This window comes from Ceratotherium simum, chromosome 19, assembly GCF_057802395.1.
Source record: "Ceratotherium simum simum isolate JZ-2026a chromosome 19, ASM5780239v1, whole genome shotgun sequence".
NCBI lineage: Eukaryota > Metazoa > Chordata > Mammalia > Perissodactyla > Rhinocerotidae > Ceratotherium > Ceratotherium simum.
In genome coordinates, this window is record NC_141918.1 from 14,357,106 (window position 1) to 14,371,329 (window position 14,224).

The 14,224-nt window shown below is 39.0% G+C and overlaps 1 protein-coding gene across 2 annotated transcripts in view; it reads right to left on the reverse strand.

Moving 5' to 3' along the window:
• MDN1 (midasin AAA ATPase 1) overlaps window positions 1-14,224 on the reverse strand; it is a 164,736-nt gene that overhangs the window by 113,743 nt on the left and 36,769 nt on the right. Inside the window, exons 10-15 of one of the 2 annotated variants that reach the window (XM_014781110.2) lie at window positions 11,324-11,517; window positions 10,570-10,651; window positions 7,095-7,190; window positions 5,610-5,722; window positions 4,224-4,372; window positions 3,497-3,557 (exon numbers count right to left, since the gene is read on the reverse strand). In XM_014781110.2, coding sequence (XP_014636596.1) covers window positions 3,497-3,557; window positions 4,224-4,372; window positions 5,610-5,722; window positions 7,095-7,190; window positions 10,570-10,651; window positions 11,324-11,517 — 695 coding nt within the window. Of the gene's footprint in view, window positions 1-3,496; window positions 3,558-4,223; window positions 4,373-5,609; window positions 5,723-7,094; window positions 7,191-10,287; window positions 10,357-10,569; window positions 10,652-11,323; window positions 11,518-14,224 lie in introns of those variants that run through there. The other variant, XM_087443881.1, reaches the window with a different exon arrangement.

A 14,224-nucleotide genomic window follows, 5' to 3' on the forward strand; every position in this document is an offset into this window, starting at 1 on the left:
TCAAACTACGAACCACTATAGAGCAGAGTTTCCAAAGTGTCTTCTGCAGAGACAAGATGCCTCAGGAGCAACCTAAAGGCCAAGAGGTGGGGACAGAACACCTGGCCCCCTTGGAGAGTAACTCAAGTTCTACCTGTTGCATACACTGAGACTGTATATAAATAAAGTTCATTTGAAAACGGCTAAAATAAAAGAAAATGACTCTCCAAAATTACATTATAATAACATCAAAAAACATTAAGTGTAAAAGAGACACAAAACAGTACATGGTGAGTAACTGAAACAATAAAGAAATACTTCTCTTCATTTTGGGGTCAGGATTCCGAGTTTGTGAGCTTGCACTTCTGCCCTGCTGTCTCCTGTGCAGTTTCTTTTATGGGTGTTTCTACGGGTGGCGAGGAGGAGGACGTGGATTGCCATTTTATTTCTATGAGATCTTTAATTCTCCTCCTACTATTTCCTTTCCTTCATGGCGAACTTCTCCAAGGGCACCTCTCCTTCTCTGTACATCTATTTCTCCCTCAGAGGCTGCCCCTCCCAATCCTCTTCCTTATAGTCAGTGCTGGGAACCTGTGCTCTGTATTCTGCCATTTAATGCTCAACTTTCTCTTCCTGCAGTGATTTTATGTGTTTCATCTAAGTCCTCTGTGTCCTCTACTCTTTCTCATAGAGTCTCATAAGCTCTCTCTATTCCCAACCCTGCTGGAATTTGGTTTAACTCTCTACTCACAGGTAATTTAAAAATCTCTATGCTGCCTACCAGAAACCTACTTTAAATAGAATAACAAAAATAAGTCAAAAATTAAACGAGGGAAAAATATATACCACGCTATATATGAAATAACAAAGGGGTACATATACTAATAAAGATCAGAAGGCAAACTGCAGTAATATAAGAGTTTGATGGTCTTTAAGGCCTTACCTTGTTTAATAAAGTCTTTATCCTTAATAATAATTTAAAACCAGTCTAAAGGAACCAGATTTGCAAACCAGACTACTTAGGTCTATAAATTTCTTTTATTATTTTTTATTATAGTATTTGATGCATGCAAAATACGTTAAACATTGGGCCGGCCCTGTGGCTTAGCGGTGAAGTGCGTGCGCTCCGCTGCTGGTGGCCCGGGTTTGGATCCCGGGCGCACACCGACGCACCGCTTCTCCGGCCATGCTGAGGCCGCGTCCCACATACAGCAACTAGAAGAATGTGCAGCTATGACATACAACTATCTACTGGGGCTTTGCGGGGAAAAAATAAATAAATAAAATCTTTAAAAAAAAAAAATACGTTAAACATAAATTATAAAACATAATAAAAGAGATGATATTAACCACACATCCCAAGAACAGAAATACTACCCCTTCGGGCCAGCCCCGTGGCTTAGCGGTTAAGTGCGCGCACTCCGCTGCTGGCGGCCCAGGTTCGGATCCTGGGCGCGCACAGATGCACCGCTTCTCCAGCCATGCTGAGGCCGCGTCCCACATACAGCAACTAGAAGGATGTGCAGCTATGACATACAACAATCTACTGGGGCTTTGGAGGGAAAAAATGAATAAATAAAATCTTTAAAAAAAAAAAAGAAGTACTACCCCTTCTCTATCCCATCTGCTTGCCTACTCCTGAATTTTGTTTTTTACTCCCTTGGCTTTTTAAAACCATTTTTGGTCTTCCCATCTTATACACAAGAATTCGTAAGCAAGGAAGTCATCCATGCATCTACAATACGTTATATACTACAAGATTTGATTTACGTCACTTTCTAGTAATACAGAAGTATAGAAAACAAGGCATACTTCCAACTATGCAAAAATTGAAGCATACATAAGTTTTCTTTTGATAACTGACGCTAAACCACTAACAAGGAAAAATAGATATATATTCTTTTCACCAAGCTGGCACCAAAACAAAATTCCAACTATCATATTCTGATTCCAACCTTTTTGTATCATCAATTACATAAGGGCACAAATGAGCTCCTGTGTATTCTGCTGCATTTAAAACTACTTGCGGGGCCGGCCCGGTGGCACAGCGGTTAAGTGCGCACGGTCCACTTCAGCGGGCCAGGGTTTGCAGGTTCGGATCCCAGGCGCGCACCAACGCACCGCTTGTCAAGCCATGCTGTGGCAACATCCCATATAAAGTAGAGAAGATGGGCATAGATGTTAGCCCAGGGCCATTCTTCCTCAGCAAAAAGAGGAGGGTTGGCATCGGATATTACCTCAGGGCCAGTCTTCCTCACAAAAAAATAATAAAATAAAAAAACAAAACTACTTGCAATGGCTGACATAACAACTTTTACAAATTCGCAGAAGAGACAGACCCAGTCCGTGTTCAATTAGTATGAGATTAATGTCATTTATGTTAGGAATACTTAACAGTAGGATATTACTAAAGACATATATAGATACAGAACAGAGAGAAATACACAATAGTATAGATATGCCTGGTTAAATAACAAATTCCATATATTAGTAAGAACACATTGCAAGTACCTCAATGAGGGAATGGGGAGATTAAAAGTCAATTAACTGAACAGAAGAAAAATAAAAACAAGGTAGAAAGATCATTCGGGAAAAATAAAGTGAAAGTAGAATTAGAGTAACAGAGATAAGCCTCAGCCAATGGATTTTAAGACGGAAAATAAATATAAAAGCTTTAATTAGGTACATAATTAATGATATGTATAGAACAGAATATAAGTAATGGGTTGGGAGAGTAAGAAAAGGAAAAGCACCAAAGGAAGCGGACTCCAAAGTAGCACTCTAGCCAGAGCAAGGAGGGATCTGAGACAAGGAAAGAGTGAAAATAAAAATACTGCTACAGCATAACACGGCCCTCAAAAAAAGAGATAAATGAAGACTTTTCCAGAAGACAGAATAACCAGCAAAATGAACAATAAATTCTATTATTTTACTCCTTTAAGGATTTCTTTAAGCAATTATTTAGAGTTAATGGGACAGATCACAATATTGCTCTACATACAGTATGCCAATAGCATCCATCAGTTTTACAGGCTTCAGCACAACTGTTCATGAAACTAACACTCAAAAACACCAACAGGGAAGAAGGGCATTTTAAAGACCACAGTGGAGTCCCATGAGCAACACTTAACCAAGTATAGAGCTACTTAATGTTTCAAAGATAATCGAACTGCTAGAGAGTCTAGCTCAAAGGCAGTGTGACTCCACAATGTACGCTTTAGAGAAACTGTACAAACAAATATTAGTTGATTATATACTTGTCTTTCTTTTTTTCCTCTCCCCTCCAGCATGATCTTTGAAAGCAAGAACCTCAAGTGTTCTTTAAAATGAAGAGAAACATCTACACACCCAAGAGCTCCTCAGTAAATTCCAATAAATACCCTGCTGGTGTAGGGGTAGGGATGCAAGTCTTTGAACATTTTTCCAACGCTAGTTTTGAGATTTATAAGAAAACAGTATTTCTTACCTCAGTCAACGAACACAAAATAACACACAAAAAATTTTCAACAACACTTACCCTCCAAGCAAGTCTGCAGTGTCACTTTGTTGGTTCATATTGACAACCCTCAAACGGTGTCCTTTAAAAAAGAAAGGGCAAAAGGGTCATTCGGAAAATTTAAAGACTGATAATATCCAGTGTGATCTTTAAGGACGTGCAGATGTGGGCATAGGGCAAATCTTTACATGTGCATTTCCTCTGACCCTCTCATTTTACTTTCAGGAATCTTAACCATTCAAAATTTTCACCTAACCCACAGAGATACGTACACAAGAAGATTAACTGTGTATTATTGCTCTAGGATCAGACAACTGAAAACAACAAAAAAATCCTTCAATCAATGTCTATAGATTAGAACTAAATAAAAATCCAGCGTGGAATACTATTTAGCCTTTAGAATAGGAACGAGGCAATTCTGTTTTTAAAGATGTCCAATTTGCTTAACTAAATGCAATACAGAGTATGATTCCCATTTGTTTCAAAACAAAACCAAATCTATACATATATATATTTGTAGACCATAGATTAGAACTGAAAAAAGTTAATATCAATCTGTTAACAATGGTTATTTCTAGGGGGAAAGATTACATTATTTCCAAGGAAAAACTTTCCATTGGTTATTTCCAGGGAAAGCGGAGTGATGGCACTTTGTCAACTCTAGTATTCCTCAGACTTTTTATTTTCAAAAAAAAAAGTGTGAAATGTTTATCATCTGGGGGCTGAGTGCTTCCCCTCTAGGAGTTACCTGTAATGTGAGCCAAGTACTGGACAGCAGATGTTTTGCCAGTCCCAGTCTCTCCCACCAGCAACACGGGCTCCCCTCTGCTAACGCACACCGCAAGCTGTTCAATAAGGACAGAGGATGGCCTCGTAGCAGCAAAAGTAAGCTTTTCCCTGGGAAGGGAAAAATAAGCAAGCAGTTACAGAAAGCAGACTACAAGCTTCTCTTACTTAGGGTTGCTTTGAGGAACCAGATTCTCCATAACCAACAAACAAGAATGAGAAGACAACTCAGAGTGACTATCTTCATGCTATAACAGATGTCTCTACAACATATGAACTGTAGAATTCATTGATTCTACAAACACTGAGTATTTACACACTTTACTAGGCTCTGAAGATTCAAAACACCAATAAGATAAGACATTTTCTATACTAGCTATGCCCTCTTGGGCAAATTACTTAACCTCTCTTAGCCTAATTTCCTCACCTGTAAAATTTGGATAATAATAGTCACCAGTTGTAGTGGGTTAAATAGTTTTCTCTAAAAATTCATGTCCATACAGAACCTGTGAGTGTGACCCTATTTGGAAAGAGGGTCTTTGCAGATGTAATAAAGTTAAAATCATATCATACTGGATTTAAGGGTAGGCCTTAAATCAAATGACTGCTATCCTTTTAAAAAGAGAGATTGAGAAACACAAAAAAAACATACAGGGTTGAAGACCATATGACAACGGAGACAGAGACTGGAGTGATGCAGCTTATATATAAAGCAAGGAACACCAAAGATTGCTGGGAGCCATAGCCAGGAAGAGGCAAAAGGCTGCAGAGGAAGGATGGCCCTGCCAACACCTTGATTTCGGACTTCCAGCCTCCAGAACTGTGAGAGTATAAATGTCTGTTGTTTCAGGCCAAGTTTATGGCAATTTGTTATGGCAGCCCTAGGACATCAATATGTTAATTCATAGCATTATTATAACCACTACACAAGAAAACAAATGCAAAGCACTTAGGGCAATGTTAGGCATACAGTAAGTATTTAATAAATGGTACCTAGATCTCAGAATCTTATATAATTCCACCCTTTAAGGAATTAACAGACTAATGTTAGGACCTAGCCTGACTTCCAAGTGAGGATTACTTCACTAAATACACTACAGTGACAAAAAATCAAAGACACATCTTTGCTAGTCCCAAATCCGTAATGACCCTCATCACCTCCTTCACCTATTAACATCTAGTTTCACAGAACGTACTTTGGGAATACACAGTTCCTTTACCATCAGGCACACTAGAGAGATCACAGTTCAGACACAGGTCTTGCTCAAAGGTAAGGGGGCTGGACTAGACCTTCTATCAAGGTTCTAACAACTCCACAGTTCTCAGATGAGTTCAGAACCTCACTTACCTCTGTATGTGGACGGCCTCACTTTGTTTCCGTAGAAGCCGCACTCGACCCACTTGCACATCTAGCTCGTTGATCACAATTTCTGGTTTATAAAGTTGACAGAAGAATTCAGCCTATGGGAGGGCAAAGATTTTACCTGAGTGAAATTCTGTATACTCTTCAAACATTTCCCATCCATGTGGCTTACTGTGCCCTTCTAATTAGCCCTTCACTAAGAAGCACTTTCTATTTCCAACATAGGCAAGTTAGCTTTTAATTACTTTTTTAATTTCCAAATTTCTAACGTTTTTAAAAACATTGATCATGAATGGTTCACTGTAATGGTGCTTTTTATCCATTCAAATAAGCCTATATCTGCCTATAACTAAAGTGAACATACTGACATACCCCCTTAGAGAATGAACAGAAAGCTCTACTCCTAGAAGATATGAAAAAAATCGAAGTAATTTTTCTTCCCCTATGCTTTGCCCTGCTTTAAATTTCTAACATAACGCCGGAAACAGCGACTTGAATAAACCATGGTACAAGTGACTACAGTCAAAGCAGGAAGAGAAGCTGTGACAGACACTCCAGGACATCTAACCAACAGCCATTCCTCTCTTACGCTTATCTCTTATCCTAACCCAAAGGACCCAGATTTTGTTCAGGTTTGGGGCAGGATCGAAAGGGGCAAAGTGCTCAGGGAAGGGGAACCCCTCTTCAACCAAAGGGGATGAATATCAATCAATCTAAGCCAATCGTGGTAGTTTCATTTCTCTTGCCTACTATAATTAATATATTTACTGTTGAAGCCTCTTCTAGTAGGTGTTCTGTCACCTGCAACCAAAACCATCCCAACGGTTTCAGAAGCCTGAAGGATATCTCTAACTGTTTCAGTTCCTGACATAAGGCTTTTCTGAGTCATCCTTCATTTGGGAATGCCAGATATCTGCCTCAAATGGGCGCCAGACACTGCTTTAGCTACCAACACCACTGCTGAAGGCTCTCTCCTCCAAAAACACATATTTTGATATAAAACAAGAATAGTAAAATATTAACAGTGTCAGCAATGAACCCAAGTAGTGGGTATACAGATGTTCATCAGTACTATTCTTTTCAACTTTTCTGATATTTGAAGATATTAATAATAAAAAGTTGGGAAAAACCTAATTGTGCATAAAACTACAGACAAAGGTATTACTAAGACAGTTTTAGTCATGAGTGCACAACCTACAGAATAACATGCTCATTAAAACACTGGAGAGTAAGGCATGCATGTGATATAGGACATGAGGAAACTCACTTTAAAAATGTGGAACACACAGAGAACTATTTATCTAGAAGATAGTAAAAGCTTTATGCCTATGAGAGACAGCAATGAAACTACCAACTTTGACAAAAGAGGCAGTTATTGTAAAAGCTATTCCAGGTAAGGACCAGAGATCAGCAAGTAAGGTAAACATCCCAGCTTCCTTCTAACAGGGAAATAAAAATAGCACTACATACCTTTTTCTTGGAAATGTTCAATTTACTTCCAATGACTTCTGCCATTTTCAGTTTGCTTGTATGCTTAGAAAGCATTGCTGTGAAACAGTCCAGAGCCTATTAAAATAACCAAGGTAAATGCCGACTGATTTTTTTTTTTTTTTGAGGAAGATAAGCCCTGAGCTAACATCCCTGCTAATTCTCCTCTTTTTGCTGAGGAAGACCGGCTCTGAGCTAACATCCATTGCCAATCCTCCTCCTTTTTTTTTTTCCCCCCCAAAGCCCCAGTAGATAGTTGTATGTCATGGCTGCAGATCCTTCTAGTTGCTGTACGTGAGACGCGGCCTCAGCATGGCCGGAGAAGCGATGTGTCGGTGCGCGCCCGGATCCGAACCCGGGCCGCCAGCAGCGGAGCGCACACACTTAACCGCTAAGCCACGGGGCCGGCCCTGATTTTTAAAACAATACATGAATGACAGAGCATCACTATCTTGGCCACAAAAGGGAGGAACATAAAATCCAGCAGGAACATTTCTGTAAGACTAAAGAGAATACAAATAAGGTACCAACCCTAGACTCAAGGATCTTACCATAACAGAGACAGGACACAATATGAAGGCTTTACTATCAAAATACTGGTTAATTAGGAAAAAAAGTCCATTTTGCAAATCCTAAATTTAGGCAAAAACAGCAATTAGTGTTAATCATTAGATATACGGTTTCTAGGGGGAGCTGACTCTCACACAGGGGAATTAATACCAAAAGATTACTTCCTAGCTGTAGAGGGAAACTCCTGGTGTGCAAGACAGGGATCACCTTGTCATTACCTAACCAAGTACATTACCTAACCAGATATGTATCTTCTGATGTAATGAAATATAAAGTACCTATCACCACCAAAAATGGATTCTACCCCAAAAAAGTTGAATTTGAATAACCAAGCTTTTCGTTAAACTTCCATTTACAGGAAATACAAAAGATAAAATGACAAGGAAAAGGACACTATGAGTGTGGCAGAACAAAGAAGATACCTGGTCTGCCATCACCAAGTGTAATATATCAATAAACTTCATGCAAGCATTTTAAAAAAACAGAGAGAATTTATCTGGTCTCTGTCTCTAATTCCTGGCACAGAGCTTCAAAATCCTTGAATTACCAGGAGTAAGGAGTGTTTTTTGTTCCACTAGAGCCGCCTTGGACCATACCTGAGTTTACTATGGTAAGCAAAGTGACTCTTAGATGGGCCTTTAGATAGTTTAAGGAAGGGGCCAGCCAGGTCAGAAAGACCAAGCAGTGATTGGAGAGTTGAAACTTTCAGCTCCACCCCCAACCTCTAGGGAGGGGAGAGGGACTGGAGACTGAGCTCAATCATACGGCCAATGACGTAATAAGACCCCAATAAAACACTGGACATCCAAAGCTAGGAGAGCTTCCGGGTTGGTGGACATATTGATGTACCAGGAAGGTGGCACATCCTGACTCCACAGGAACAGAAGCTCCTGTTCTTGGGACCCTCGAGACCCTGCCTTATAAGTCTCTTCCATTTGACTGTTCTGAGTTATATCTTTTATACTAAAACTGTAACCTGAACCATAAGTATAGTGCTTTCAATGAATTCTCTGAGTGGATTATTGAACCTGAGGAGGTTGTGGGAACCCCTGAATTTATAGCTGGTAGGTCACAAGTGTGGGTGGCCCCGAGACTTGCATTTGTCAGTTATGCAGAGCACTGAGCCCTTGAACCTGTGAAGTCTACACTAACTCAGTATCAGAACTGGATTGAACTGCAGGACACCAGTTGTCAGAGCAATGAAGAAGCAACCAGATAAAGCCAGAAGATGGAACATTCTGCAAAACAACTGGCCCGATCTCTTCAACAAGTGAGTGTCTTTAAAGTGGACTCTGATAGAATAAAAGAGTTCTTAGGCCTATATGCACAGAAAAAGATCTGGAAGGAGATACACCAAGGTATTCACAGTGCTGGGGAATCTGTGGATGGGGGAATATTTTTATTTTTATCATTTTGCTTTCCTGTATTTTCCCATTATCAACAATACATATATAATTTACATCTATATTAATAAAATACTTGCACACAAATGTGCACAGTAGCATTACTCGCAATTACCAAAAGGTGAAAACAACCCAAATATCCATCAAGGAATGAACAGATAAACAAAATGTGGTACATCAATACAATGAAATATTAGTCACAAAAAGAGCGAAGTACTGACTCATGCTACAACATGGATTAACTGAGAGAATATGCTGAGTGAAAGAAGCCAGCTACAAAAGGTCACATACTGTATGATTCCATTTATGTGAAATGTATAGAATCAGCAAATCTATAGAGGGGGAAAAGGGGATGATAGCTAACGGGTACAAGACTTCTTTTAGGGGTGATGAAAATGTTCTAGAATTAGATAGTGGTGATGACTGCATAATTCTGTGAATATACTAAACAACTCTGAATTGTAGACATTAAGAGTGAATTTTATGGTATGTGCATTATATCTCAATAAAGTGGTTTTACACACACATATTGACACAATGACATTCTAAAATAGAGACTAAAGAAGATAAGAGGAATCCTACCAATGCCACAGTTTTATTTTAAAAGTACAAAACAAGGTTATCTGTAAGGAAGATGAGAAATGTAGAAGAATGGTTAAGAGAGTTCACTGGAGAGAAGAAGGAGATTGAAAGACTGGCACACCAATTTCAGGGTTCAGCTAAGCTTAAGTGTGCACTCCAAATAAGGTTTCTTTCTACTCAAAGTAACTTTACCAAACACAAAGAGATCCTGCAAACCAAACTGCAAACTGCAAACCTCTCCTCAATCCCAGCTGACAGAAACCAGAACACTCCATAATCAAAACTAGTCAATGTTTTAAGAGCCCACAGATCTTCAAGCAGTACACTTTTATTCTTAAGCAGGCAGATTCTTATTCTTATTCTCTGTTCTTAACTGAATGTGGCAGAGCTGTAATTCAATAGAGCTTCCCTCCAACACAACACATTTTTTTCCCAAGCCCAGCATACAAGGTTACACTTTGTAACCCCCACATAAATTTCTCTGGAAAGTTAAAAAGCCCTACTGAGACAAGCAGAGGCATCAGACAAATACAAATCTATCAAACAGACTAAGAAATTATATAAAGGAATAAATATTAAACATCTTAGAAACACTTTATATTTTACAACATTATTATCACCTGGGAGATTTTCTTCTCATTTTACTTTTAATTTCAGCATCTGTTTTACTCTATCTCCAACTATACTTATTTGAAATTAGAAGTAACCTGTTTCAAAAACAAAACATTTATTAGGCCCAATTAGTTTTAAGGCAACATTAATTCAGTTTTAACTACCTAAGGATAATAAATCTTCCTACACAAAAGAAAAACTCTGAGAGCAGTTCAAGAGACAGAAAAGAACAATGGAAATCAACAGCCTTATAGAGCACAGAGAAAATACGCAGGAAGACTGTATCTTACCTCTTGAAAAATATTTAATGATGCTGATGAAGACAGACTGTCAAAGCTATGGGCAATCCTATTACACCAGTTCAGTAGATCCCTTAAAAAAACAAAACAAAAAAGAGCCAAGAAATAAAACACCACAGGCCAAAGACATGAAAGGCATCAGAGTTTATTTGGTCCACTTAAAATCGCTGACAACAAAGTCTCTGCTTTTTTCTGGCAATGTGAAGATAAATAGTGTCAGGGGAAATAATAAGTGAGTGGTCCCAGTCCCTACCCCTATCAGGAAGTGACCTGTCTCTCACTCATTTCTCCCCCATCCACGCCAGACAAGGCAGCGAAGGAGGGCAGGCAACTAACTCCCAGAGAAAACTGAGGGGAGTTGCCCATTCCTAATTCACACGTCTCCAAGGACAAGTCAACCTTCGAGAATGGAGAGCAAAGGCACAGAACTCACTACCTACAGCAAAATCCAAGAGTGTTATTTAAGACCCCAAGGGTCACAGAGAGACATCCAGTGAAAGAATTATGTCAGTAACTATTCCCAATTTTGGCATTAAAAGTTATTTTTTAAAGCTAAAATAATGTTACCTTTACAAGCCGTCCCAAACAGTAACATCAAATCTGAAAAAGGGATCTGACTCCATGAAGCAGCCCAGATGTCTAATTTGAAAACCTGACCTCTCACAACCATTCAGTTCTAGCTGGTAAGAATTTTCAAGGGAAGCAGTTTTTATAAAATATCAACTCAAAGTGTTTAGGCCAGCACCTTAGAGACAGTTCTCTTCCCTCAAGGCTTAGTCTTTTGTTTTCTCTTCTGGCTTCTGAAACTTCTTCAGGTGCCTGTTCACATCCAACAGAACTATCACTCTGAGGGCGATGTTTCTCTGCAGTAAGTTGGAGGTAAATGTCAAGCAGGTGATCAGTTGCTGACAATAGGCTAGGATATCTGTTCTGAAGAACCTGACAGAGAGAGAAAAAAGCAAAGAAAATTTAGCAGCAGACATAGTGATTTTTAAAAGCCACATGTAAACTGCTGCTGATGCTAATCAACCAAAAAATGGATTTCTCTATGAAATCTGTCACCTTTACCAAGTATAAGAACTTCCGCCCCTAATCCCACACCCTTTCCCCTCAAAGACTTTTTTCTCTATCCAGAACTCAGCTATCTGGCAATCTTACCATCTACAACACAGCTTAAGGTGTAGAAGCCAGAGGGGAAACGGCATATATGCAAGCAACATATGCATCCAAGTCCCAGGAATTTACTCACTGAAGAATCCTGCAAGTAATATTGACTCTAATTTAAAACACAATTCTGATAAGTTCGTTATATCATTTCTCAGCCAAAAGCAAATTAGAAGTAGTTAATGGGAAAAGGAAAAAAAAGTTCTTAAAAGTAGACCACAGTAGGGGCTGGCCCAGTGGCGTAGTGGTTAAGTTCACGCACTCTGCTTTGGCGGCCCGGGGTTCCTGGGTTCAGATCCCAGGGGTGGACATACACACCACTCATCAAGCCATGCTGTGGCGGTGTCCCATATACAAAGTGGAGGAAGATGGGCACAGATGTTAGCTCAGGGCTAATCTTCCTCAGCAATAAGAGGAGGATTGGCAACGGATGTTTGCTCAGGGCTGATCTTCCTCACCAAAAAAAAAAAAAGGCAGACCACAGTAAAAGGAGCTAGTGTTAAGTACTGCAAAAAGCAGCTGATCTTTAAAAAGCAGACAACAGAATTTAAAAACCAAAAGATCTAGTCCTATTCACTTCGATAACTATTGAGAATTTTTTGCAGCATAATACTTGGTGCTCATATTTGGTGCTCATAATGCTGGTTCTAAGGTGTTATGATATGGATTTGTTCAATCAAATCTATTTGAGGGCCAGCCCCGTGGCTTAGCGGTTAAGTGCACGCACTCCGCTGCTGGCGGCCTGGGTTCGGATCCCGGGCGTGCACCGACGCACCACTTCTCTGGCCATGCTGAGGTCGTGTCCCACGTACAGCAACTAGAAGGATGTGCAGCTATGACATACAACTATCTAATGGGGCTTTGGGGGGAAAAATAAATAAATAAAATTTAAAAAAAAAAAATCTATTTGAAAAGGAAGGGAAATATCATGTATGTATTAGAAATATTAGCATCCAATACATTTAAATTAGCTCTAAAAGAAGTATTGTGATTCTAATTTGTATATGAAACATCCACATATTTTGTATGTATTAAGTATGTAATGCCCACTTATTTACAAAGATAAAGAACTAAAACCTTTTAACAGTGTCATCTCAAGTGGAAGATCTCACAGATCTTATTTCTTTATAAGTTTTTTTACTGGAGGATTTTACAACAAATATTGTTGAAAACATGTATTTCAGATGGATTAAACATTAAGTTAAAGACAGAAGGAGAGAATAATAAAATCAACAATTTCAACTTAATGGAGATATACATGGACCTTTCAAAGTACAGAATATACATTTTTGTGTATGGAGGGAACATTTACAAAATTGGTCATATATTTATGACTTTGGTTACCACAAACAAAATACAGACTATTTCCATCACCCCTAAAACAAAAAGTTCCTTCATGTCCCTTTGGTAATCAGTCTCTTCCCCTGTACCCTGCCCCTGGGAATCACGAATCTGATTCTGGTCCCTATAGTTTTGCTTTAAGTCTGTCACATACATGGAATCATATAGGATATAGTGCGTAGTTTGGTTTCTCTTATTCACACAATGTTGTTGAGATTCATCCAGATATTACTGCATGTATTAGCAGTTCATTCCTTTTTACTGCTGAGTTGTAATTATATTATATATAATAAGTGTGTATATTTATGATAAGGGTGAAGAGGAGCTATTTTTATTTGGGAAAAAAACTTTGTCAAGTTTAACACTTTAGTAAAGGCTCAGCTATTTGGAAATAAATTTCTGAACAGAAAAGATTTATACGTACCCATCAACTAGTCATTGTCCACCTAGCCAAAAATTATCTTTTGTTATTACCATAAATGTAAAAAATTAAATACAGTATCACTTTAATCTGAAATGATATGGCTCTATTATCAATTTGATATGTATTTTGGAGATTCATTCCTTTAATAAGCATTTATTAAGTACCTACTTTATATCAGGCACTGTTCCAAGGATAGAGAAACAAAACAAATAAGGAATGGAGCCCACCCTCAAGAAACTTCATCTGGTACAAGCAGCAGTCATACCTGCAAATCAAGCCTGCAGCATAAAGGATAACGTGGTCAGCTCTGCTTGGGAGACCCAGGAAGGTTTCCCGGAGCCCCTGGCAGAGGTCACCAGTGGCTGTGAGTGGGCACTGCCAGCAGAGAAAGTAGGCCATTGAAGGCACCAGCACTTAAGACATCAGGGCACATTCAAGGTGTATGGGGGTGACAAGGTTTGCGAAACTGCCAGGGGTGAGTTCCTGGTACTTACCAGGTATGAGACTAGCACTACAGTAATAGCTCATTTTTTAAAGTTTAATTTGATATTTTAGCAAGAAGTCAAAGACAGTCTCTCTGAGCATAAGACGACTAGGGTCAGCAGTAACAGAAATGCAGTTCCTTGTGTTCCCCATGAGGTCAGCACAGGAGATTATTTTATTTCCTAACAAATACACACAGCGTTTTAGCCACTTATCATTTATTCAGGAGAGTGT